This window comes from Amblyomma mixtum, chromosome 8, assembly GCF_055824585.1.
Source record: "Amblyomma mixtum isolate Tamu chromosome 8, ASM5582458v1, whole genome shotgun sequence".
Classification (NCBI taxonomy): Eukaryota; Metazoa; Arthropoda; class Arachnida; order Ixodida; family Ixodidae; genus Amblyomma; species Amblyomma mixtum.
In genome coordinates, this window is record NC_143019.1 from 1,078,768 (window position 1) to 1,106,627 (window position 27,860).

At 46.5% G+C, this 27,860-nt stretch overlaps 1 protein-coding gene across 1 annotated transcript in view; it reads left to right on the forward strand.

Annotated features, from left to right (window-relative positions):
- LOC149331111 (phospholipid-transporting ATPase ABCA3-like) overlaps positions 1 to 27,860 on the forward strand; it is a 55,383-nt gene extending 27,523 nt beyond the window's left edge. Inside the window, exons 11-23 of the mRNA XM_089556333.1 lie at positions 818 to 1,077; positions 1,203 to 1,402; positions 2,616 to 2,910; positions 5,774 to 5,927; positions 7,331 to 7,456; positions 9,128 to 9,385; positions 12,965 to 13,221; positions 15,902 to 16,063; positions 18,481 to 18,639; positions 19,502 to 19,683; positions 20,112 to 20,285; positions 23,118 to 23,340; positions 27,358 to 27,860. Of these exons, the coding sequence (XP_089412459.1) occupies positions 818 to 1,077; positions 1,203 to 1,402; positions 2,616 to 2,910; positions 5,774 to 5,927; positions 7,331 to 7,456; positions 9,128 to 9,385; positions 12,965 to 13,221; positions 15,902 to 16,063; positions 18,481 to 18,639; positions 19,502 to 19,683; positions 20,112 to 20,285; positions 23,118 to 23,340; positions 27,358 to 27,735 (2,828 nt within the window). The 3' untranslated portion in view covers positions 27,736 to 27,860. The remainder of the gene's footprint in view (positions 1 to 817; positions 1,078 to 1,202; positions 1,403 to 2,615; positions 2,911 to 5,773; positions 5,928 to 7,330; positions 7,457 to 9,127; positions 9,386 to 12,964; positions 13,222 to 15,901; positions 16,064 to 18,480; positions 18,640 to 19,501; positions 19,684 to 20,111; positions 20,286 to 23,117; positions 23,341 to 27,357) is intronic.

Genomic DNA, 27,860 nt, shown 5'->3' on the forward strand with positions numbered 1-27,860 from the left:
GGAGGAAGTAAAAATTCGAAATAATGCATTCTGCTTACAGCTATGCCTTTATCCATGCATAACTCTGCTAGAATAGATGTTGCGGATATCTGGAGAGTAATTCTGTCGCCTTCCTTCAAAGTTATTTCAGCAACGCTATAGAAGTATGAGGTCTCTAACCATCTTATTCGACGCTCAAGTTGCAGTTTCGTCTTCGTGCACACTGCTGAATTCAGGTTTTTTTTTTTTTTTTGCGTGTGCGATGAAAGTTACGCCTGTATCGAGGACGCTGGTGGCCCTTGCTTGCGACATATACGGAACCTTTATTATATCCGGGATTAAGGGGCTTTCGTGAAGCATTTTGAGAACCAGAAGCACCAAGCAGAGTACCATTCGGCGCACCTTTGGACCTATGGCCTAAGTTTGATTAAAGGAGCTATGCTCCTTAAAAACGCTGCGAAAGTTCGAGCTAAGCGTATTATAAAACTGACCCCAAGCCAAATTGCTAACGTACTGTCGGGGCCAAAAGTGGTATACTCCACGCGGCGGGAGCCGGAGCAACGGAGAACTGCGGCATTTTGGTGAGCTAAAGCACGAAACACTGAAACGAGCCAAGCGACATGTCTGCTGATAATAAAGGTCACGCATTCGCTGTGTCGATCCCAGATGCCGCCTGTAGATGGCGTTGCAACGCAGCTTTCCGTTTCTCCGGCTCCCGCCGCGTAGAGTATACCACTTTTGGCCCTGATAGTACATATACAATCCTTGCCATCGTTTCACAATTATAAGTGTTGATTTGGAGTGCTGTATACTTGTGCCGCTTCTGCTGCTGCCACAGTGCCGGTGGTGAAGACGGTGGCCCAGGCCGTAGGCTCGGAGGCGTCGCTGTCTGCCCGCGTATGGGCCATCCTCGTGAAACGTGCCATCCACGTGTGGCGTGAGCGGAGGATGCCACTGTTTAGCTGGATCCTGCCCCCAGCCCTGCTGTCCCTGCTCTTCTTCCTCGAGTATGTGGGCCTGCGTGGCAGCAGCCCGGACGTGTTGCACACGGGCGACACACTCAGCTACTCTTTCCCGGAGGTCATCGGATACGCGCATGTGAGTTACAAGACTTCTACATGCTGATAAAGGGAGCAGCGCGGAAACTAACACCAATCAGCCGTTGTATTTATTTCGTATGTGGTTTTTGTTTTTTTGTGTGTTCGTCTCCTTTATTTCCTTAGGGCTTCCAGCAGGCCGACACGGAGGATCAATTCCTCGACCAATACCTGGACCCGATGTTCGCTAACGACAACCATTACAGATTGAGGCACCTCGGGCCGACCGTTAACATCTCTACTGTTCTTCTGGACTATGCCAGAGAGCAATTGTACAAATACGTCTTCAACTCGCACTTCGGCTACCAAATGACGAAAGCGGCCGGGTACGTCTGCCCTATAAGCAGGTCTTTTGTTCGATTTTCGCCTAGCCGAACTCTGCTTTTCGTTTGAAACAAGTTCAGTGCGGCGATTGCTTTGCCGCTTGGCCGAAAACTACTGCCAGTAGCGAGTTCTGCCGCGGTAAAAGCTCCTGACTGATGGAATTCACCGCTTCGGCGCGCTCTACGCGGTGTAGCCAGCGTAGCCGCAGAGGAGCTTGCTACGGGCGACTTCTGCAGAGCACGTACGCTTGTTCCTCGAGGTGTGTTCTGCCATGCGGAGTCGTAATGACGCTGGACTCCCTGAAGAAGTGTTTTTCCATCGCCGAATACAATTTGTTACCGCGATACAGTCGTCATGGCAACCTCCGTAATCGACGTATTTTCAAAGTAGATTAAAGCCCAGGAACAGCCCCAGTAGAAAAGACCCTACGGCGGTACGTGTTCGATCTGCAGTGTACCGCAGGCATCCACCGCTTGTGCGAATTCTTTCTTTCACTTTACGAGGGTTAGAAAGTGACGATGTTTCCGCATGAGCTTCTCACCGTTTGCCAGGAGAAAACATGGTAGGCAGCTAACATTTGTAAATCTTGGAAATGGTGGTACATAAGTTGTCACTACTTCTTGGCTTTCACAGTAAATTGGTAAATTGGTAAATTGGTTTTTGAGGACAGGAAATGGTACAGTATCTGCCACACATACCTCGGCGGACACCTGAACAGCGCCGTAACGGTAGGAACGAAGGTGTGAGTGAAAGAAGAAAGAGAGAAAGAGGCGCCGTAGCGGAGGGCTCCGAAATAATTTCCACCACCTGGGGATCTTTAACGTGCACTGACATCGCACAGGACAAGGACGCCTCTTGCGTTTCGCCTCCATCGAAACGCGACCGCCGCGGTCGGGTTTGAACCCAGGTACTCCGGCTCGGTAGACGAGCGCCTTACCACTGAGCCACCGTGGCGGGCTACAAACAAAGGATTCTCAGGAGCGTCTCGGACTTTGTTTCTGCGTTTCTTACCTCCATCGGCGATACTATTCGCACTTAAAAAACACAGTATTATATGAATCAAGTGCCACAGTATGGTATGCAGGGCTAAAAAACCTCAAGCAGAAAGTGGGCAAACCTTGACTACCGCGCTTCTAACAGCAAAAGCGAAACTTTGGAACGTTGAACAGCACACAAGACGCCATACTATCTTCATGCAAACTCCTCGTCTTCCAGGAACCTCTTATGGTACAACGGCCAGATCCAGCACTGCGCGCTGCTCACGGTGGCCGCGTACAACGACGCCCGTCTCCGCAACATTACTGGGGTGGAGAATGCCCAGTTCACGTTCGACGTCACGGACACGGGCAACCTCGCCAGCGCCGCCAAGGAAGAAGGAGAGATAGTGGACAGCCAGAACACATACCGCGAGATTCTGCCCAAGGTGCTGCGCTCCATTTTCTTCCCGCTCGTCTCGAGCCTTATGTGCAGCAACTTCGTCCTCTTCCCCATTGCCGAGAGGGCCCTGCAGGTGAGGGTGATGTGAAATCGAGTTTGAGGCCAGATCAGGTTGCCTCAGATTGAGACAAAAAAAAATACGAAAATTGGTCCATGTTTGTGTAGCTTTTGGGAGGAGTGTAGTGAACAATGAACATGTTTCGACAGAAAGTAAAGCTCTGTATACAGCCCTTCTGAAGATTTTCAGAGTTAGTGAAGTGAAGATAAACGAAGTACTGTAGCATAAAGTTTGTATGTAAGAACAGTGCATACGAAGAAATGAAAACTGTATAGCTTAGAAGATAAAAAATAGCTTACAATGGCAAATAATCAGAATATGAAAGAGGTTACAAGTGCAAAATAATACTAGCGAAAGCTCAGATCTGTTTCACAAATAGTCTATAAACTACGAAATTGAGCACGTTTCTCGACGCAGTGATAAGTCCGAACATAGGATGAATGTTAGATGGGAACTTTATTATTTAACATTCTACGTACGTGTACATGAGCATTACATAATTTCACGCTTAAATATGACAGTGGTTAAAAAGTGCTAATTAAGGCCAGAAATAGATCCCAACTCCTTCACAAATAGTCTAGAATACGGCAAGTTTGAACACTCTACTCGATGCTTTGATAAAGTAGGGCATAGGATCATTGTTAAATAGACTTTCTTACGTACGTGTACACAGACATTTTATTATGCGACGCTTAAATATTTCAGGCTTTCGTTATTTCTACTGAAACTTGTGTTTGGGCTAGTTGGTTCAAACGTGAATCATAAGAGGGCAGCACATAAACCGCTACAGCTAGAACACAGGATGGTGCCTATCCTGCCTTCTGTGTTTCTGCTCTTTTCTCCGCCGTTTTTTGCGCTTCCCTCTTATCAGTCATTAGACGGATTCAAATGGGCCGCTGCGGTGGCTTAGTGGTTATGGCGTTCGGCTATTGACCAGAAAGACGCGGGATCGATCCCGGCCGAAGTGGTCGAATTTCGATGGAGGCGAAATTCTAGAGGCCCGTGTGCTGTGCGATGTCAGTGCACGTTAAAGAACCCCAGGTGGTCTAGATTATCCGGAGCCTTCCACTACGGCGTCCCTTATATCCTTAGTCGCTTTGGGAGGTAAAACGCTATAAAAGCAAAACCAAATCGATTCATATGGATGTTATACGGACCTGTTCATCCTTTTAGCAAAACTCGATGTGCAGCTTTACTGTTTATGCCGATGATAAATAAGGTTCTGTATTTATTGGCAGCACAAATTTATTCAGGAAGTCGGCATTAGTAGGTGCCTCGACCAAGAGATCGCCATATGCGGCTACCACACCTAGTGTTCTTAATTCAGGAAGAATGGTGCCAACTTCGTGATAAAGCAAAGGCCTAAGAAATCCCTAGGGAACAAAATGGTGCTTCTAAACCTACCAAGAGCTCTCGCCATCCTAAACGGACACGATGGCATGAAGAGATAATAGTGGAATATAAACCTCCCTATTCTGAGGAGGTTCTGAGACTGGCCCTTTCCTGAGTTCCCTGATCGGACCTTTGCTATCCACGTTTGCTTACGAGTGCGCAAATTAAAAACCAGAATTTGCCTTCTTATTTAAAAAAGAACTCCTTACTTTACGACTAAATTTGCGTCTAGATCATGTACAGTTGTCGAGGTAAAATTACTGTTTCTTGCCATTGTTTATGGAGTCGGCTGTAACGCTGGCCTCTTTTGCCCAGCCGCTCAAGAGCGAAGAATAGCAGACATCAAGGCTGCCCTTGTGATGCATCACACAACCGCGTTTCTGCCCTTCAGTTATTTTCCTCTTCCAAGAAGTGCACCCGTCTTCTGTTAATATTAACTGCATGCTTACGCCACTCTCGTACCTCGACAGGTCCTACTCTCTCGCCTCTCTTCCGATGCCACACCGGACAAAGAAGAATGAGCGTTCCTTGGGAAATATATATTCCTTGTATATATTCTATATATTCCTCGCATATTCCTTGGAACTGCTCCAAAATAATTCCGTTCGCTTCATTCTTTCAAATTACAACCGTACCGCAAGCATCACAGCTATGAAATCTTACGTTTCACTCCCACCGTTACAGTCTCGCCTTAAAATTGGTCGCCTGACACTATTTCACAAGCTATATCATCACGTTGCGCTTCACGACTATTTCATATCACCCCCAAAATACATTTCGCGTCGCATCGATCACAGCCACAAGGTTGGCATCCCAACATGCCCCACCAAATCTTCTTTTCAGTCATTTCTTCCCCGCATATCTGTGGAATGGAACCGCCTTCCCCCCAATATTGCAGCCATTGCAGATAACAAAACCTTTCACGACGCAATAGCTAACATTGCTTATTCAAAGGGAAGTTGATCATGTGGTATATCTTTTTCCACTTTGTTGTGTAGATTGATTTTAGATTATTTACGCTTTGTGAATGTTGTTTGTTTTATTCGGGAGAAAATTTATTTTGTACTACCAGTTTTCACTGTATTATATTCATTGTTCTTTATCCTAATTAACCCACTCCTCTCTGTAATGCCTTTGGCCCTGAGGGTACAATAAATACAAATAAATAAAAAAAATGGTGATGTGACTTAGAAGGACTTGGGTGTAGGCCAGTTGGTAGGACATCGTGAGGAGCAAAACCGCAAAACAGGATAGGACAGTTCGGAACAACCGCCCTGTGTTGTCGCCTGCCTCTGTCCCGTCATGTTTTGCGGTTTTGCTCCTGAAAGTTTGAGGGTTGGTCATATTGATGTCCAGCATTTAAAAACACTAAATCATGGAAAACTTAATTGTGCGTTCGTCCCCAAGTCGACGGCTCAAAAAGAGCACAACTAAAAGAAGAAGGTACAGTCAGTTCAGAATTTCCAGCTGCGGTCGGCTCCCGCAGGTGAAGCACTTGCAGATCCTGACTGGTCTCACCTCGGACCTCTATTGGACGTTGAACTTTGGCTTCGACTTCCTCTTCTACATGGGTACCGCTACGTTCGTGCTGCCTCCACTGGCGCTGTTCCAGTGGGGGACGCTGTCGGACACCGACATCTGTGAGTGCCGTCACTGTTGAGTGTTTTAAGGGAGGCAACATGGATTCTGGAGGGGCGAGGAACGTACGCGGACAACCTTTGCAAGCCTTCCTGTGTTGAAAACAATACTGTTCTTTTTCTTTCCCGCTCTTCCATCGGTCGTACTTAGGCCGAATAAAATGTGGTTCCGTTCCCGTTCTCAGGCTACTTTGCCCCACGCAATTAAAGGTAGTTGGTTTACGCCTGCCCGTCTTTGCGGGTAATGCCACTGAACATTTATTCTTGTTCCGTGGTGAACACAAAATGGTCAGTGCGCTGCAAGGCACGAACAACACCGGACAGCCAGGAACTACCACCAACAGAAGAGAATACTTTTAAAGTTCATGAAGGGAAAAGAACGCACGAAATTAAAAGAAAGGAGAAAAAGGAACATTTTGGAAAGTTAATAAACAGACGCCAAAAACAATCAACGATGAGGAGTGAGCTTTCTTAATGTTGAGCTGCCTGGTGTCAGAGGCGTTTTTTTTTTTTCATTCCTCAAAATTTTCTTTGGTGCCGCTACCTTAGCTTTTACTGTTGTCGGTGTTTGGGGAAGTTTTCTTGCAGTATTTCCTATCACACACAATTTTAGGCGCTGTGCACGACGCGCTTTGAGATCACCCTCGCCACACTCTCACAGGGTTGTTTGAATGCTTGTGACTAGTCCGCAGGATAGTCGCCTGCTAGACGCATCCTCCTCGTGTCTTGCTCTTTCACAGGCTGGGAAATCTTGTTACTATAGCTTGCTATCGTTAGTGCAGTAACTACAAGGCGAGTGGTCACCGCGCTAGCAGTGCTCCAGATTTGCAACAGCGCCGAAATATAACATGAAGGGGTTACGTTTAGCGCAGCATGATGTCATCACATGACATCACCCTCTTTATGACCTCATTACTTCCGGCAACCTAATTTTAGCAGGGTTGCTTTTCTTTCCCTTTTATTGCGATGGACAAAGTAAAGAATTATTCTATACGAGCTATGTCAAAAACAACTATTACCGGTGGATAACAGTGCTTTATTTTGATCTGAAACAGGATTAACGTACGAATACAGCCAGAATTGATAAATTCGCTCTTTTATAGGAGTCTCAAACCAATTACCGTTGTTTTTCTCTGGAATAAGCCAAGTATTCCAAATCAGGAAGAAAAAAATCGGTATTCGTTTTTCTGCCTCTTTTCTTCTCATCCTAAAAGTGCACACAGATAGCCATTACCCCCAGTTGGGGTACAGTCTCTTTGAAATACCACTATCGGTATATTTATTACCTGATTATCACCTGATAATAGCACTCGATTTCTGTGCCGCAAGGCCAGTCAAGGCCAAGATAGGACAAGTCTCAAAGTTTAATGTCCAACTCACGTCTCTTATTTGTGTCTCTTTCCCAGCGCTTATCTTTTCGCTCAACCTGCTCCACGGATACGCGGCCCTGCCCATAATCTACATAATCTCCTTCCTTTTCGACGATCCGGGCCATGGCTTTTCTAAGCTCGCCATCCTGACGTTTGTCATTTGTAAGTTATCTGTTTTCGAACTGTTACCGGGCACAGTCATTACCGATAATTCTGGACTAGCGCTTCTGGTTCTCTTGGCTGCCACCAGGGGGCGTCATGACCTTGAATATTCAAAAATAGAGCACTGACGTCATCCGTGACGTAGCAGCTGCCACTGAAGCGTTATAGGAATCTAGGCTTAGCAGGACTATCGGTGCACTGTCCTGAATTCCTGGTAATGATTGCCAATCATCAGCGACCCTAAAAGTCAAGCGTAGCATAAGCGACACCGCTGTCTTGATACGTATGCATTGAAACGGTAGCCGCTCTGTGGCTAATAACTGCTTGCATATATTGCCAGGCTGTTCTAGAAAGACAATAAGGCAAACTGAAATTGTCTTCTGCCCATATATTGCCGGCTCAACGACAACGAAATTAACTTTCGCGGACAACAGAGCTTTATAAGCTAGAAAAGGTCGAACGAAAAAGAGCAGGCGTCGCCATCACAAGTAGCTTTCACAAACAAACTGCGATGACCAAAATAGATTTTCGATTGCTTATTTCTGAGGCTAGGTAACAGTATACTATTCACTTCCAAGCAGTGTCCACGGTGTATTCTTCGTTAGTACGCATCAAAAGTTTCTGTTCAGTGGCGGAGGGAATAAATGTGACGCTTTTAAGTACTGTGTTCTCGGTAATAAATTGGGCTTTCGTAACTCAACAAATACTATAAAACGAGCCACACAATGATTTTTACAAACAAAAAAAAACTGCATACAGTTGTGCTCAGTGTCCTTTTTGCTCAGATATAAATTTTCCTGATACGAAACGGATGTCAATTTCTTGCGTGCAACTACAGAAATTAATATTTTTTATGCTGAATACGACATTTCGCAGTGCGTGCGATACATTTTAGGTTTCTGTGGGGCTTCCGTGCCGAGGACGCAAAAACTTCAAGTTCAGACTTCATTATTGCTGTGCTTGATGTGGAACTAACTAGGCAAGCAAACTGTGTGCCTCGTCATGACATGTGCAGGAAGCCAGCAGTAGCTAAAGACAAGAAAAGTACAGGAAAATATTTTTTCTTCATTCGTGCTTTTGGTCAATGAAATATTAGTAGTTCAACCATTTTTTTTATCCGAAAGACAATCGATTATAAAGTAACCATTTAGAGGGCAATCACTTTCCTTCGGTGCGATCCGAACCCCTGACCTTTGCACGTCGCGTACCCATCTCTACCAACCGAGCTATGTCAGCGGCTAGCCAACCTTTTACTTTCTGGTGTATTAGTGCTGTGTGCTGCTTAACCTTGATGTGTGTGCACCAGAGCCGCACTTGGCTATCGTAGTGGACATGGAACGTATTGCAATACAAATATTGCTACAACAACGTACGCGACATGCCGAGATCCGGGGTCGGACTCCGCCACTGGCATGAGTTGCCTTTTTTTGTACTTTCTAATTATCTTTCACGTAAAGAGTCCTTACACTGCCAAGTTCTCATTGGTGAATTCCACAAATACTGTTTCGGCTTTGTCGGCTGTTTGCTCCCTCCATGTCTGCGTGACATGGTTTGTGGATACGCATTTTAGACATCTAGTGCAGCGACTGAAAAGACTGTATTGCCGATGCTAAACTGCACCGTACACGGCTGAACCATTGTCGCATTAACGTCGTTCCCGTTTCTCGGCAGCTACCCTGGGCTGCCTGGGCGAGGTGTTCATGGAGCACTACGCGGACGACGTCAATAGCGTGATCGTCTCCGCTGTGATCGGCACAGCGCGGGAGGTGATGCGCCTGCTGCCTTCCTGCTCCTACTCGCGCGCCATGACGAAGGTGCTGCAGCTGTCAGCCGAAAGCTCCGTGTGCCGCCGCGGAGGCCTGCAGTTGCAGATTCAGTGCAGGACGAAGGTCACCGAGGCCAAGCTCTCGCTGAAGCGGTGCTGCAAACGTGAGTCCTGCGGCCCGGTTTTCGCTGCCTCGATCGCTATTAGCTAGAGCTGTGAACTCAGATGGTAGTGCGTATCCACTGGATTGCGAGGTATAGGATTTATATACGCCCTGCTCTTAGCAAACTTTTGGTCACAGGTCCTTGTGCTTTCTCGGTGACTTGGGGTGATCGTTGAACCCCGTGGGTGTAATTATTTTTTTTATGGTTTACGGTTAAGGGGGGGTTTAACGTCCCAGAGCGACTCAAGCCCTTGAGGGACGCCGTAGTGAAGGGCTGCGGAAATTTCAACTGCATGGGGTTTTTTAATGTCCACTGACGTCGCACAGTACACGGGCCTCTAGACTTTCGCCTCCATCGAAACTCAACCGCGGCGGTCGGGATCGAACCCGCGTCTTTTGGGTCAGCAACCTAGCTCCTTCACCACTGAGCCACCACGGCTGCTGACTGGAGTAACTTCACCTCAGTTGTCCTTGGTCTATAAACATCGAAATACATCTACGTAAACTGCTAAATAAACAAAATACAATAGTACGGATGAAAAGTGTCTAGATTTTGCTGGAGAAAGAGTAATTCTTCAGCAGACGAGCGAGAGCAGAACAATACTGAGGCGATGAACACCAACATGGCCGAAATCGTTGGCGTAGTCTGCAACTGATGTACAATGGAGGCAACCACCAAAGTGATTAAGAGGCGTAAAGGTTTGGGCCAGTCGATGACACATGTTAAGCGAGTTTGTTACCCTCTCGTCCTTGTCTTTTTCTGGCGCTTCATTCTTCGCTTAACCAAAGTGCGTATAGTCGAAATGATGCAATAGACTGCCAAAGCCGCACTGAAGCACGGACGGAACTTAAACATAAACGGGAGTGAATAAGGGAATCAGCAATAAGCACTGCAGTGTTCACGGCAAATTTCGCATGATATTGAATTAATTAGAGCAGCTAGTTGCCATGAATAGCAGAAGAAGATAGGGAACTATTCGTAGGAAATGTGGTACAATAGAAATTAATTGCGAGACGAGTCAGTAAGGCAGGCTTCAAAATCGGAGACTAGAGGAAAGCCATGGTTGACGACTGTTGAACAAGTATTGAGCGACTGCAGATGCGTCAGGCGTGAAAAGCCTGAGAACTTGCATACGTAGCGCCTCGCATCTCCTCGTGCGGCAGAAACTTTAAGGAATGCTCGCACAATCTCAAACTAAACAACAGGGGATGTCAGAACATCCAAGAAGTATCGATCTGCTAGCTTTGCTGATACACGAGTAATATACGTCATCAAAGCCAGAGTGGAGTACAGGGAAAATGTACTGCCGCGATCAGAATATTGCTGGACGTGGGAAAGCGTGGCAGAACTGCGTTCTGCGCCACCTAACGGCACACTCTCGCCCATTGGCCCCTTGCAGCCATCTCTGTACTGTCAGCCCTACTTTACGCGCGTCTTACGTAGCTAAGAACTGGCGCCAGGTGCCGCATTGATGTCTGGCAAGCGTCTGCCTAAGCCGCCAATGGGTGAAGCAGACCTCGTGTCGCCTTTCGCGGCGCAGCGACTCGTGGTAAAGGACAAGGGGCGCGCAATTATGTATTCTGTTTGTTCTCGGGCTCCTCGCAGTCATGACCATCAAATGGCAATGCACAAGCGCTGAACGAACGGGCCACAGGGATCCGAATGCCGGGATGACCAAGTGCTTATGGTCGCGAAGACCGTTGATAAACTAAACCCTGCGCGAAAAATGCGGTTACGCGAAACAGAAAAAAAATGTATAGCAATGCTCGGCAACAATTCCTTCAGGTGTCTTCTGCGTGTCCAGCACTCTGCGAAGCTAATGCCCCGTGAACTAGGCGTCGACGGTGCTTACTGGTTGTAGCTGATCTACGCCGAGATGGTGTTTTGGGGAAGTGTCGCTCATAGTGCTAACGCAGTAAAACAAAGAACACGTCACTGCGGGCCTCTTCCCCTTTACGCAAAGTCGCTGCTTCGCGAACGGCGGCAACAATTTGTTTCGCCCTCATCAGCGGCTGGGGCAGACAGACGCTAGCCGGATATCGATGCGGCATCTGGCGCCGGTTCCAATTTACGTTCGCCAAGCGAAACGTAGGAGTGAATGTGCACAGATTCCTGCGAAGAAAGAACGAGCGGGAGCGCGCCGTTAAGTGACGCAAAACGCAGTTTTTCCACGCTTTGCCACGTCCCGTAATATTGTGATCGCGCCAGTACATAAATAAGTTTGACAGCGTTCACAACAATGTCAGAAAATAATAAATAGAAGCAGTGTAGTCCTCTAAGAAACCGTTGTGCGCTGTTCAAGTGGTCCTCTAAGAACCTAGGTGGCTGGAAACCGTTGTGCGCTGTTCAAGTGACTCCTGATGGGAGCTGTCTTTTAGCCTGTTGACGTGTCTAGATATCGAACCGTCACTAAGAAACGAGGCATTGTTTTCGCATATCTATTATTGGCTGGATGACTACTGCACACTTTAGTATATCACTGCTCCCCGAGCGGAGAGGGTGGAATTGCGATCTCGCATATTAACTCATTGTGCATCGTGCTTTGGACATGTACACGACATCAGCACTGATCGCTGCTTTAGAAATTAGGTGGGGGGATAGGTGCTAGGATCTGCAAGCATAAGACGCTTCGCCAAGAAGGTGTTCGCTTAAAGGTGAAATTAATTCATTCCTTTTCTTGCACTCCCATAAAAAAGAACACTGGTTCTCGGAGACTGAATTGTAACATGGGGGGTTTCACATCTCGAAGCGACACATGGGGTGTGAGTTACGCAGTAGTTGTGGACTACGGATTAATTTCGACCACTTTTGGTTTTTTAACGTGCGCTGAAATCCTTCAGCCCACCGGCATGTTTATATTTCGCCCCAGTCAAAATACGGCCGCCACAAACGGGATTGAACTTGCGACCTTCGGATGACCTGCTGGATCGACAAGCCACTTAGCCAGAAATTCACATACCCAATAATTTTTCACAAAGCCAATTTTCAGCAGGAAACCTTTTATGAACGCATTTTTTTGTTTCACTACAGAAACCGACATATTCGCGCATCAAACGACGGCCGTCTTGCATTTTTTTCTATTAATGTTTTTGCTATCATCAAGAGGGTTCCCCACTGGTTTTCTATGGCAGTCTTGACTGCTCGATGTGGTCGATGGATCCCTCCACTACGGCGTCCCTCATAGCCTGAGTCGCTTTGGGACGTTAAACCCTAATAAACCAAACCGAAACACTTTAAAAGAACGATTTTGCTACATATTAGAACACTGGACCACATTACCTTAAATATTTTCATAACAGTACCTCGCAATTTTTCAATTTTCAACTTTTTTACCCGAGAATATTGGACATCGCACGTACCCAAAGGCCACCATGAAGTTGACTCTATTATCAGTTTTCTAGTTGGTTCTTGAGTGTCCACGCGCCGTCCTATGGTAATGTGTGCTGTCACTAACTTTTAAAAGAGCGCGTGTTTGACGTTGCGAAACGGCCTGATTTCTTCCAGTTTTCTAGTCATGCGGAACAATGTTCTAATCACACATGCTGACCCGGGACTCAAGAGCCTATTCTGGCATCGCAGACATAAACAGTGAGGACCCGACGCGTTACCTCATCCACCCGTTCGACGTGCACCCGTACTCGGCGTTCTACGAGGTCGCCACCCTGACCGTTGAGGGCGCCGCGGTGTTCCTGCTACTCCTGATCCTCGAGCGGTACCTGCGGAAGGCCGACCAGACACTCAGCTCGACTGAAGCGGTCGCCTACGACGAGGACACGGCTATGGCATACAGCAAGAAGCAAGCGTTAACACCGCAGAGAGGCATCGAGAGGAAGAAGGTAGCGTTTGTTCAGACCAGAAACCTGCTTTCATCCTGAGCGCTGGATCGAGATACACCGGGCTAACTTCACTTCTTAATCAAGAAAAGCAGTCGCTAAGTGTCATTCTTCTAAAGCAAATGGTTTCCCGTCTAGAGTAACTCCGGAGGTTGCGTTGCTGCTTTGGAGGTACCCTCCAAAGAACTGCGATTCTTTTTCTGTGTTCGCATTGTAGGTAAAGAGGATGCAACCAAGTTAAACGGCATCAGAATCGCCGCCGGCAAAGAACGACTGCGTTCACTTGCTTGGCGATGATAATGCTGTCCACCTGAATCGACAAGGTAGTTTAGAAGAACTTCTTGCTGGGGCTAGTTGGAGCATGGCTATTGCAAAGAACGAGTTGAGCACATATAAAAGACGAACGTGGGAAAACGATGAAGACGTAAAAGAACGCAGAACTGTTCCTATTTTATGTGTCCGAAACTCGTTGTTAACAAGACCGATTAGTAAGAGGAATTTTTGGGTTCACTAGCAGCGTGTGGTTGCCATTGTACTATCGTATTTATCCCAATGTGTTGCGAGTGTGATGTTAACGCGAAGGCCCTTTTTGGATGCGCAGAAGAGCTGGGAATAAATGAATAATTCAGTAATACTGACTGCGTAATGATGCCAGTGGGGACTCTTCAACTCTAATATTAGTAAAGGAATTGGATTTACTTCACGATAGGGGGCGATATATTTTGCGGTTATTTAACTACCGACATTTACAGTGCTCACAAGGCTAACTTATGCCGGTTTCATTAAGTACAAAGTGAACAGGGTTTTGGGATCGAAGTTTTCGACACGCGGCCCCATTAAATTCAGCAATCATATTGAGGCTATACCAGGTGTTTCACCTGAGATTGTCTAGAATTTTTAAAGATAGCTTTCTGAGTTAGAATATCCATTTTTTCGGCATAAAATTTTGAGCGATGTACCGCATCTGAATACAGCTAATATGTGTGAACTAGTAGATACGCTAACTGGCACTGAATACTTCCCTTCTTAGCTATTACTGTTAGTCTCCTTATTTATTCGGAGGCGTGTTGCCCATCGTAATATTATCCATATCAGCATTGAGAACTTCGAAAGCGCAGTTTAGCTCAGCGCTGTGGCCCAGTAAATTTTGGCTACCTCGAGGGTTTCATACAAGCACACAGAAATGTGCATATCTAAAGCTTAGGTTGAGGTGGAGGGTATCGTCTCGTACTGCTCCTTGAGTGCTCCATTACGCCATACCGTTAGGCCGCAGGCTTCGGCAGCAACACTTAAGCCTACACTCGGTAAGTGGGGCCCTAAGTGTATTGAGGAGCACTTGGCTTGCGCATGCAGCCTTTATGACTTAGCATTCCTTCCAGGGTTTTTTTACTTCCACTGTCTGATCTTACAGTACTAGCTGCCATGGTGCGGACACTTTTCCTAAAAACTACTACCTTCTTCGTAATTCGTGGTGGTAAAAGTAAAACTAGCCAAAGCTACTACCTTGAAAAGGTGGGGAAGAGCACTGCAGTCACAAACAAAGAAGTAGTAGTATTTGCAAAGAATATGGACACAAACTGTTTTCGCATATGTTGCTAGATTTTTGTACAGTGTGTTGGCTTGGATTATTAAATTTGTGTGTGCACTTGAAAAATAAAAAAAAATCTATATGTTCAATGCGACCAGTGCCCGACACCAGGCCAGTGAGGTCTGCTAGGGTGTGCTGCCATAAATCACACTCTTAAGCTTAGACATATTGCAGATTGCATGTAGAAATAATGCGAGACAACAGCATGAAAAAATCCTACCGGACACCAAAACTGGTTCAGGATGCAGCAAAAGCACATATCAGAGAGTCACACAAGCACGACAGGCGCACTGCTCGTAGACTGGGAAATATTTCTTTGTCTTATACACTCCGTCAGTCATCCTCTCAGCTGCGGGTTAGTGGCCCTTACCCGTTGAGTTAAGATACCAGCCTTAATTATGAAGTTCCGACTGCAGGAACAGGTTTTTCTACTTAGCCGCCTAACGCACCAGAAATGTTTAATTATGAAACCATTTTATTCACACAGCAGTCAATTATCTTATAATCAATTATCTTCTAAGACTTTATTTTAGGGCTAAAAGAACGGTAGCCAGATACTAACAAACGACCATGGCTAGTAAAAACGCAGGAAGGGCCGACTTTTGCTAATTACCTCGAAGGGGGTAGCAAATATTAAGTAAAAAAAGTAGTAAAGTGCAGTAACAGTAACAGCTGCTCTTACACTACCATTGTACTACCTCACTTTTTTTAAGAGTGTACACGATCTTGTGCCACGTGAGCAGTGCACAGACTTAGAGTATAAAATCAACTGTCTTCTTGAAGGTCTCCCAAAAGTGGGCTTTAAAGAGCGGGCATATTGAAAAAAAAAATCGTCAGGCAGTTCCCGCGGCAACTGTGCCTGTCAGGCAGCCTTCTACGCCCCTATACTGCGTTCACGCTATAAGCCAATGACGCCATTTCAATACTCCTTTGAGCCACTACAAGGTCCAGTACTATGAGAGATAAGAATCAACCTGGGTCTCACCGCGATTACATTAGCACACTGATTACCCACGTTGTCCGGAGAGCAATACACTGCACCGCCAAGGTTCTGGTCAGGCACCCCATAGTAATTCCCGCCGATGCATTGTGCAGCTGAACACATGGGAGGACACCGACGTCGTAGCGGAGGCTGAGCTCGTGGCTGGCCTGGTGTCCGGAGTTCTGTGCGCTAGTGAGGACAAGTCGAAGCCAGCTATGATCGTGCACAGCCTGCGCAAGGCGTACGGCTACTTGGAGACCAACGTCGTTCTCAAGGCAAGTACATCTGCCGAAGTGCATATCAGAATTCGACCGGAGTAGATTGTGACAACTTCGCTGTCTGTGCAGTAAGCGGCCATAAGAAACGTGCGGATTCCCTTCGATGACAACAATATTCACTTCAGTGAATGGATCCTTAGGTGATTTCTGTAATTCTATGTATCCCGCATGGAACACTATGGAAGGCCTTTGGAGCTTGAGGAGTCAATACGGGCTACCGTACGGGCAACGCATACGGGAAATTGGAAATTCATGGTCTCAGCGGGATGTCTTGCATGTTGTGTGCAATTATGTGGAAACCATACGTAAAAGGTATGGGAAGTGTATGAATTTCCAAATATTTTTCCACGCCATGCGGGCATCTTATTCCGATAATTCCATGAGACACTCATAAGGAACGTTTCAGTAGGGCAAGGAGACCGCAAAATGATTGCTCTTGTGAACGCGCAGATTATGTGGACTTGATCGGGTACCTTTCTCGGAATGGGAGGGGAGGAGAGGAGAAGAGGGGGCGATGCGTCGGTGCTGTAATCTGTCATTTCTTCAGCCAAGGGCAGAATAAATCGTCTCAAGACTTTTACGATGCACAGCCTACCTTTTTCCCGTAGAAAAGAAAACACACCAGAAATGCGCCGTGGTCGAGCGGGAGGGCCAGAACTCGATTATCTTGAAAAAGATATGCCTTAAAGGGACACTGATGTCAACTTCATAGATTTTTTTGTTGATAATTAGAGCTCTTTCTCACTACGGTGATGTTTGTTAGGTGGCAAAAAATGGTTTATCGCTGAAAAAATTACACGAAACCATTACCAGGAAGACTCCGTGATCAGTTTCTACATGTACTGTGGTGTAGCCTAGCCTCAGGAATCTGCGCCCGAAAGCCTGTCTCGACGTCAACTCAGTTTACTTGTGAAAACAACCGGCGGTGAGGTAACTTTTTTATTCAGTAATATTTTCTTTTTAATGGTGGCTCTGTTTCCGGCCAAGTGCAACATTCTTTTACGTCAGTTGTGATTGCAAGGCAGCTGTGGAATATTGTAAGCAAGGCAGAAATTTGGGCGAGTTGGTAAGTATTCATTATTTTGTTCACAGCGCAACAAGAACGGGAAAGACGAAAGAGTAACACAAACAAGCGCTGACTATCAACTAGTTTTTATTGAAGAACAGAAGGGGTATATATAGAAACACTTATCAAGCACACAGACGTTTTCTGGAAGGCACGTGGGAGTTCAGATACCTCAATTCCCTCTCGGATAAGGCAATGGAAGGGCTGCTGATACATAAACTGCCTTTCCGGTGAATATAAAAGGCCTCCATTATCTCGCGTGTGACCTTATCGCCGTGTCGGAACAGGATGCGCGTGTTCTTATAATCGGGTACGCTTATATTCACCAGAAAGGCAGTTTATGTATCAGCAGCCCTTCCATTGCCTTATCCGAGAGGGAATTGAGGTATCTGAACTCCCACGTGCCTTCCAGAAAACGTCTGTGTGCTTGATAAGTGTTTCTATATATACCCCTTCTGTTCTTCAATAAAAACTAGTTGATAGTCAGCGCTTGTTCGTGTTACTCTTTCGTCTTTCGTTTTTCCCGTTCTTGTTGCGCTGTGAACAAAATCATGAATATTGTAATGCGCTATTATCAACAAATTGATGGAAATGGTCTAATCTTCCAATGTGTAGCAAAATCTCCCGCTTAAAGTTTGCGCAGCGCCCTCAATGAGTAGTTAAGACTATCATATCAAATGAATGGGTTGCTCTTTTGATAATAAATAGCAGAAAAGTACAAGGACCTCAAGGAGAGATATGCGCATGTATTAATAGTTACGGGGTCAGGATTACGATGTGAAAAAATTTGCTTTCGCGAATAGCTTCTCCTTCAGCAACGCGCTGGGGCAGAAGTTCTGGGTATGAATTAGCCACTCTGCGATTACAACAGGGTCGTTTAAATATCTCTATGGATGACAACCTGAATCAACCCTGTCTGTCCTTGAAACAGTTATAGATGAACAATGCGAATAATGCGCTAGAGTGTACGTTATCTATAGTGTTCCGTTCGGACAGAACAGCCGCTGCCAATCACGAGTTGAGACCGTGGGAGCGGGTGGCGTGATCCAGTCCGTCAATCAATGTGTGACACGCCGTTACCCCTCTCCACTCCACCGCCCCTGCCTCTTTTTGTGGTAGTAAGAAATATATATGCTTTCACAATTAGGATGCTCACTGACGCATGATAAACATAAAACATTCCATGCCACATGGGCCGACAACCTAATTCGACTCATATATCAGCTTCCTGTCCAAGAATTTCTCTTCTTTATCCAGTAAAGATATTGTTGGAGCATTCACGCAACCGTTTCGAGGCCAAGTGGCCCTTGAACGCCACCGTTTTCTCCGGCACATGCTTTCTTTGCAGGGCCTTAGCTTCACGGTTCGCACTGGTGAGTGCTTCGGGCTGCTGGGCGTCAACGGCGTCGGCAAGACCACGACGTTTCGGATCCTCACCGGGGAGATACTGCCACACTCAGGCGACGCCTACATTCGGCCCTTCTCGGTCGTACGGGACACGCGGCCTGTGAGACTCTCCTTAAACCTACTGCTAGCATGGTCCTGCAGAAGCTCGCTGTGAATCTTTCTGCCGGCCGGTGTCATAAGCATGAGAAATGACTTTTGTCGCACGCTACTTATTTCTGAAAAGCGAGAAGGCACCGTACCATCTGTCTGGAACGGCTTTCCCTACCAAGTCGCAGCCATCACCTGTCCACCAAGATTCTACCAAGAGATAACGCAGCTGATGTTAGACTGAGCCTCGTGTTATCCGTATCCCTACCCCTTAACTAATATCCTTGAATAGGGGTCTTTAATTAAAATGAACTCAATTGATCTGAAACTTAATAAACATAAAAGACAAAAGCTGAACTCGCGCATGCACAGGCGCATATGAACGCCGGCGCAACGATGACAGCGAGAGTGCAATGACGACAGTGAGTCGCAGGAAAAACTGGCGAAAAACGAGCTAACCACTTTATCATAAGGTAATAGATTGGCGGCGCGTTGACTGCCAACTCTTCCGTACAACGGTGGTAAGTGTACATGGAACCAGAGCTGCGTCATTCCCCCATTAAAGGCGACATTTACATTCCCGATGATCAATTGTTACAAGATCCACAATACCGATTAAGACTGTTATGGCAAAACTTAAGGATGTTACCAACCGTAAGCCACCGCCTAAGTAGCAGGCGCAGGAACCGAACCTTTGCCATATACTCTCGATGGCATCATTAGACGTTCACTAGAACAAGAAGGTTTGCACAAATTTCTCAGTCACAAGGCAAGCCGACACCAACGGTATGGCGCCTTCTCATTCAAATTAAACTGCACCAACTGCCCAGCAGCGTACCTTTCTGTAATATCTCTGCGCTGCCCGTCCACAACAGTTCCAACGGTACCTGGGCTACTGTCCCCAGAAGGACGGCCTCCTGGACATGCTGACGGGCGTGGAGACGCTACTGTTCTTCATGCGCCTCAGGAGCATCGCGATGACTCAACAATATCTGGACGCGCTGCTCGACATCTTCCGACTCGAGGACATAGCCGACCAGCTCGTAAGCACGTACAGGTGAGGAAGAACTCGTGGTCACTCGGTTGTAAGAGTGTAATACGGGGACTGGGTGTTCGGAGTGTAAAGCCACGCCTATAAGATGGAGACAAATGATTATGAAAACAGTTGAGAAATGACATCATTGGTTGTATGTCGGCGTTGCCAAAAGTTCAATGTCTCCGCCTATGATGTTTTTCCGCGCATCTCTATTCTTTGACGCCTTCTTACGTGCGCAGTTCTACTTTTCTCTTTGTCTCGCAGCCACTGAGTCGTAGTAGCGGGTCACGATAGGGTTCTGCCGCCGGCAGCAACTTCCAGAAGCGCAAGATGCCGGGCTAGTTACGTGTCTGTGTTTTGCTCCTTCGTGTTTCGTCCCGTTCCTTGCGCTGTTTTATTTCATTAAGCAACTTCCAGTTTTTTGTATGAACTACATCTGCGGTGCGCAGTGCGGGCAACCGCCGCAAGTTATCACTGTGCGTGTCCGTCCTCGGGATGCCGCGGGTGCTGCTGCTGGACGAGCCTTACGTAGGCGTGGGCGCGGCTGGACGTAGGCGCGTCGTCAAGTACATCAGCGCCCTCCAAAGCATGGCCCAGATGTCCATCGTACTTACGTCGCACAGGTACGTCATGGAGGTTTGACAGATCAGCCGCTGCCAGTCGCTGGCTGGCTTTTTTGCGTTGCAAACTCCACCAGGATCACGCCTTGAAAGAACGATGGCACGCATCTTCTACAAATCTCACCAAGGGTTACGATCGATTTGAAACGCCTGAAATTCTTTAAAGTGCGCCGAAATCGCACAGCACACGTACGTCTGCGCATTTCGACTCCATTGAAACGCGGCCGCCACAGCCAAAATTCGGTCCCGCGCCCGAAGGCACAACAGCGGCCCGGTACAGGCACTAAGCAATCGTGGCGAGCCGAAAAAAAAAACTCAGACGTTGCAAACGAAATACTAGTTCCAAAAATGAATTTTCATTTTCGTGTTTGTCGTATGCTATTGTGTAACACATGCTCAGGTTTGCTGGTATTGAGCAGCTCTTGTGCCATATATTCTGACAATTCATGAAGAAACTTTCATAGTATGTGAGGTAACGCGAAATGGGACAAGGGACAGAGAAAGACGTACACAACACAGGCGCTAACTTCCGACTGACAGAACCCAGGCAATCGCTGCCTTGGATGATAAATGTGTCAGCAAGCCGTCTATCTCCAAGTCCAAAGGAGAGCTGGCCTTTTTTAATAATCGCTGAGTTGTTTGTCCGTTGTTCCTCGTTCACCTGATTTTCATTATTTTTTCCGGGTGCATGCGCCTGTTTGCCTCACGGTTCACGTTCGTCTTGGTCACCTAGGTTCTGTCAGTCGGAAGTTAGAGCCTGTGTTGTGTGCGGCTTTCTCTGTCCCTTGTCCCATTTTGCGCCACCCGACATACCATGAATGACAGTTACCGACTCGCTCAAGTTTCTACCCTTGTGAAGAAACTTTCGTAGAGCCAGGCTTGCCGGCTCGGCGCATCAACCAGCGAAAGCTGTTGCAGCTTTTGTTTAGGCAATACGACCCTGCATTCTTCCGTGAAACATCCAGCGGGTTGCGCATTCCTCCGTATTCGTAACAACCTCCTCCTTCCACTGCAGCCACCCTCTGGGTTCATCCCGTGGCAGCCATCTTTCGCTTGTGTGTTCCTCCGCTCTCGCCATAACCTCTGAATACACTGAGCCTCACGTGGCCTTTCACCCACTCACCTTCTTCCCTCTCCATGCTCTTTCCACTTCGCCAACTGCCAACTGTGGAAGGTGCCAAGCAGAAAGTAATTCAATTATATATAATTGCAGCAAAATATATGCTTCAAATTCAGTTGAATTTAATTAGTTAAAAATTAGTAACTAAGGTCTTAGTAACTAAGTAACTGAGGTCGTATGGCTGACGCTGCAAACTTCACGGTATAACGCAGCGCTGTATGGCTAGACAGCCTTCGCTGCAAACGCAACAAGGGTTAACTTGCCACGTTGTAAAGCGATGGTATGAAACGGCCTTTTGCTTTATTTATGAGCCTTTCTGAGCAGTTACACATAAGCAACGTTACCGCGCGGTTACGTCACTTATGCGCACCTGCTCAAAGAGGTTCACAAAAAAATAGGTGCTGTAGGTGCGGGCCTCGGAATAATTTCGATCATGGTGGTGGTGCTTTAACGTTCACATCCATTGCACAACACACGGGGGTATTTAGCGTTAGCCTCCATTAAAACGCGGCCGCCACACCACAGATTGTAACCCAAGATCTTGTTCACAGCAGCTGCACCCAATGACCCTAGTGTCACGGGACTGGGAGCAAAAATATAGCTGCCTCTCAATTTTCGATTCTGGCACATATCCACATACAACGCACAGTCGGTATGCGTCAGATGAAAACATCAAATTAAACGCGAACAGGGCAACTGCAACGGGAGCATACGTCTATAAAAACAGCTCCTGAAAAAGAGGCGTGGTGTCTGTTAGCACTTCCAAGCAGCGGTCTTTATGGCATCGATGTCATGCTGCTGTTCCCGCTATAGTTGTCTTGTTCGTGTTTCATTCGATTCTGACAATATATCCTGAAAAGTATAATTTCGTTAACCATAGCAAAGCACCGAGTGTTCAACCGTTACTCTGTAAGTCTGTTAAAGGCCGTAAATTCGGTAAAAGGGGCAAACCACCGGCGCACAGCCAGTCGCATCTAGGCTGCCCTTCACCCCGATAAACCGTTCGTCGCGAGGAGAGTGTAATGAACTTAGCCCTCTTTTTGTTTCAGTGCATGCTTTAGGGGACTGGGAAAACGAACTCCATCCAGTTTTTCTCTTTGTACAAATAGATTCTGTGGAATTTCTTGGCTATGTCGATTTGTTCCCACAGCAGAAGACCCATTTTCTGGCGAGAAAACTTATTTTAAAATTCTTCCCGCCATTTGATTCAAACTGTTGACGTCAAGACAGGAAATGACTCCGTGATTGCCGTTTCGAATCGAATGGCTGTGTAACTTAGCCTCTGAGATTCGTGCGAATAAAAAATAGTCTTAACTGTGCTACCTGTATTTCATGTTTTGGCGTTTAATACTTTGTAACACATCTATTCCTAGTGAAAGAAGTGTCTTTGTCCTTGTTATGTGGTAATCTATAGATACAGGCAAAAAACCAACTCTTCAATTCATTTTGTGGCGCTTATAGCTTGTCACAATTCCGTTCCCAGTGGATATTACTGGAGATTCGTCGTTCGAACGCGGTAACCAATCGAAGAGGCAAATTTGGGAAGGCGTACTGGCCCTGATTTTATTTTTTCAACATTTTCAAGCTTGTAATACCTTCATTCTTAGTGCAAGTAGTTTCTTCGTAAATAGTAAGTGGTAATCTATCGATACAGGCAAACTTGGGAGAGTCAACCTGTCCGCAGTGTGCCTTTAACCGCGACGCATCGCTCGCAGCCTGTCGGACGTGGAGTTCCTGTGCAACCGAATCGCCATCCTGGGGGACGGCTCTCTCCAGTGCTTGGGCTCCATGGCGCAACTGAAGGAGAAGTTCGGCAAGGGATACACCATCACGCTGAAGACCTACCCGGACCGAAAGGATGACAAGCACTACCAGCGCCAGCTGTCCGCGGCCGTCTGCTCGAACTTCCCGCTCGCCGAGCTGGTGCACACCTACGAGGTGCGTCGCCTCCTCTCCGTCGATGAAACACAGGCCGCTCGAGTAGCAGTTTGTTCTCAAATATTTGTAGGTCGGTGGATGGAGAGCTAGAGAAAAGAAAGAGAACATTATCATCATCATCAACCTGACTACGCCCACTGCGGGGCAAAGGCCTCTCCCATGTCTCTCCAATTAACCCTGTCCTTTGTCAGTTGTGGCCACCGTATTCCCGCAAATTTTTTAATCTCATCCGCCCACCTAACTTTCTGCCGCCCCCTGCTACGCTTGCCTTCTCTTGGAATCCATTCTGTTACCCTTAAGGATAAGCGGTCATCTTGCCTTCGCATTACATGCCCTGCCCAAGCCCACTTCTTGCTCTTAATCTCGACTAGGATGTTATTAGGCCGCCTGTGTCCCCCCCCCCCCCCCCCCTCCGCCCGCTTCCGATCTCTTAACGTGGCAGTTATCATTACTCTTTCCATAGCTCGCTGCGTTGTCCTTAAGTTCTTCGTTAGCCTCTACGTTCCTGACTCATAGATTAGACCGTCAACTGTTAATTTATTTGCTATTGCAAGTTACATCCCTCCGATGCCCTGAGAAGAATTTATGCCTCCTGTTCACTTTGAACACTTAGGATATTTTAATGGGGTGGTAAAGCATAAAGATTATACATTTCGCAGCTTATCTAATTGCTGGCTATTTGATAAGTTTCTAATAGAGATAAATTGCGAATTTTGGGGGGCACAGAAACTAGAGCCTCCTGTTCGCTTCTGAGATGTGTGCTGTGTGTGTTTGTCGAACTCTTCTGAGTGGCAACAGGTGCTTGCAAGGATATTTCCTCCGGTTGAGCTATGCGTTAACTCGATGGACAACAAGACGGATAAAAAAGACAAAATTACGCTACGATCGGACCAGTGATGCGGCAATTGTAGGAAAGCAGTTTGATTTACCCTCGGTCATTAGGGGGTATGGGGTGATTTGGGGAGGTGGTTGCTGTGTGCTGCTTCCTGAAGATAGCGGTGCAGGGTGGAGACTCCTTCTTCTGGCTGGAGCCTTCACTTCAACAGATATCACATTCACGTGGAGGGAGATACCGTCACACTACTTTCTCAGTAAAAAAAAAAAAGTACTTTATTTAGTTCCAGGCGATGAGTAAAAATTATTTGTGTTACCCTTTCAAGATAGGTTATTGTTTGTTCGGAAGCCAGAGAGAAATGTGATGTTGAGAAAATTGGACGTAAAAGTGAAACATTGTTTCTCCCTCTACTCGACGGCAAGTCGTGACGTCAACAGAGATCAGGAATCCGGGACCGCTGGCTGAAAGTGAATGCATCCCATAGTCTCAAGCATCCGCCTGTCTCGTTTGATGTCACCGCGACTTGGCTACTAGAGGGCCGGTGGCGTTAATGCGGGCATTTCGTTAAAATTTTCTAGCTCATAAATGCTTGGTTTTACAGTGAAAGCGTTTTCTTCGTCGTTAAAACACGGAAATATATCGGCACATTTGGCAGCTCACTGTAGATACTGATTTTAGTTCTTATTTCGAAAGGTAAAAACGTAGCGCAAAGAAACAAGGACACAGAAAGACAGACAACACACGGCGCTAACTTCCAACAATGGTTTATTTCAGAAAGGAAAGGTGGTTTTATATCGACATCAAGACCGTCACGCCGACAAACCATGCGCTAGCAAAGCATATCAGCCAGATAGGCGAGCTCTTTTGCCAGCAATGAAACAGAGGGGGTACTAACACAATCATCTTTCAAAAGTGATATCCATTCTGCTTCTATGATTTCTCGTGTCAACCGGTTATTGTGCATTTTTAATTTTAAAACCATGCATTGTTCAAGAAGCGGTATGCAGTGAAACCCACGGCAGTGGGCTGACAACCCTTTTCCACGCATATTATCTACGTCACGCCCATGCTCTCGAAGCCTATCATTCAGGCATCTGCCGGTTTGCCCTACATACTGCTTGCCACATGAAAGAGGAATCTGATAAATCACATTTTCAATACAATTTACAAACTTTTTCCTATGTTTTTTCGTACAACCAACACTCTTTTTAGATTTTTTGAAATGTTTCGTACACAGATGACTCTACTTCTTAGGCGCCGAAAAAACCACTCTGGCTCCCGAACATTGCGCTATATTTTTTTAGATTATGAGAAAGCTTATGAAAATAAGGAATGACGGCAACTTTTCCTTTCTTACTCATGGCTTCTTGGTTATCCTGGCCTTTTTTATTGCAGACTTTCTCCAAAACACCTTCCGCCACAGACACTAGGCCTTGTGTTGTCTGTCTTTCTGTGTCCTTGTTTCTTTGCGCTACGTTTTTACCTTTCAAATATGAACCAACAAGCCCATACACCCTTCTGTCTTATTTCGAATTTAGTGATCATCATCATCATCATTTATTGAACCCTTAAAGATCCCGTCTGGGACATTACATAAGGGGGGGAAAGACAGTGGTGTGAAACGGTCATACAAAGGCATGTAAACATAAAAAAACCATAACAAAAAATAACAAGAATAACAAGTTTGACGTGCAATTAGCGTCAGGTAATTCAAATAGTACAGAATATATAAGGCAAAGCAGTTGTATATAAAATTAAACATTAAAATGTACGGAAATTAAATAAGTGGGAAAACACTTGTGGGATGGAGGGGGGGGGGGGGGGTCGCAATGGAACAAGCAGTTCAAATTGCAGGCAGAGCATCGCGAGGGAAGTAGCTATAGTTGGTTCAAGTGGTCTGTTATTAGCTGCCTAAATCTGGCGGGATTAGTTTCGATGACAACGGTTTCAGGAAGATTGTTCCATTCTTCTATGGCGATGGGAAGGAAAGATTTGTTGAAAGCGTTGGATGAACCGTGCAACCGCTGAATGCTGAGGGAGTTGAATAATCGGTCAGATGAGCGTAAGGGAGCAGATAACAAAGTTAGGCGTAGTGCAGGGAAGTTAAAGTATAGTTTGTGTAAAAGACAAAGAATTGATACTTTTCTGCGGAGTGCTAATGGTTCAAGGCCGAGCGACGATTTTAGGTTGGTAACGCTGTGTCGAGACGAATATTGCGACGTTATGAAGCGCGCTGCCCGATTCTGGATAGCTTCGAGCAGTATTAAGTAAGCCTGGTGAGGGTTCCATATTGCTGAGGCATATTCCATTTTAGCGCGAATGAATGTTTCGTATGCTTGTTGTCTGATTGATGGAGGGGACATTAGTAGTGATCTTCGGATAAAGCCAAGTGCTCTGGAAGTGCTTGCGCAAAGTTTGATAATGCGGTCTGACCATGTTAATTTGTTCGTATTTCGACGCCAAGGTACCTGTATGAATTCGTTACTGACAGCGCCACAGAGTTCAGGGAGTACTGGAAATTAGTAATGGAACGTTTGCGTGATATGTGCATGCATTAACATTTCGAAATATTAAGCTGCATGAGCCAGTCGGAGCACCATTTCTGTATTTTTTTTAGGTCGTCCCTGTAATAATTTCTGGTCAGTGTTATCAGATATGCGGCGATAAATGACGCAATCATCCGCAAAAAGACGGACAGATGACGAGATTCCAGATGGCAGGTCGTTGATGAAGATTAGGAAGAGCAGCGGAGCAAGGACGGAACCCTGGGGTACACCGGAGATAACTACGTAGTTTGCCGAATGCGTGATTAGCGATGACGGTGAACTGCGAGCGATTGGTCAAGAAGCAGCGAATCCAGGAAAAGTCTAAAGGGTCGAGTGACAGGCATGCAAGTTTACAGATGAGACGTTGGTGAGGAACGCAATCAAATGCTTTAGAGAAATCTAGGTAAATGGCGTCTGTTTGAAATAATCTAGACTTAGATGAAGATCAGTTGTGAATTCGAAAAGTTGTGTTTCACATGAGAAGCCTGCCCTGAAACCATGCTGTTTGGGAAGAAAAAATAGTTTTTATCGAGGTGATTTGCAAATATGGATAACCTTGATTTCAATGATTCGCTTAAATGTTTACTTTTTTGGACGCCTGCCCGCTCCGAGCGCCGCCTTGTACTGTCTTCGCAGGGCGTGCTGGAGTTCCGCATGTCTCGGGTGCGAATGCCGTGGAGCCAGATGTTCGCCCGCATGGCGCGCATCAAGCGGCTGTTCAAGCTCAAGGAGTTCTTCATCGCGGACACCTCCCTGGCGGAGATCTTCCGCAGCGTGACGCGTAAAGAAGCCAGCGAAGCGGCAGCCGCGGCCGAAAAACAGCTGCAGCAGCAGCCGGCTGTGGCGGGGCGCATGATGGCCTCACGCTGGGATTCTAGCAGAGAGTTTGCGTCTCGCTCATTCGGGGGTTCAGTGCCCCTCAGAACAAATACACCACGCTTGGAGTCCGGTGTCTATACGTGTCAGTTATATGGGACGAAGACTCGTAATAGCCCCGCCTTTGCTCAGTCTTAATACTTCTTATTGCCCTTCTTCGTGAGGTCATGACAAAAGTTTTATGTGCCCAAAACCTCAACCCCCCTTTCAAATGTAGAGAGGTGGGGGATTCTAAAATTAGTGATTTAACAGTACACACTCGC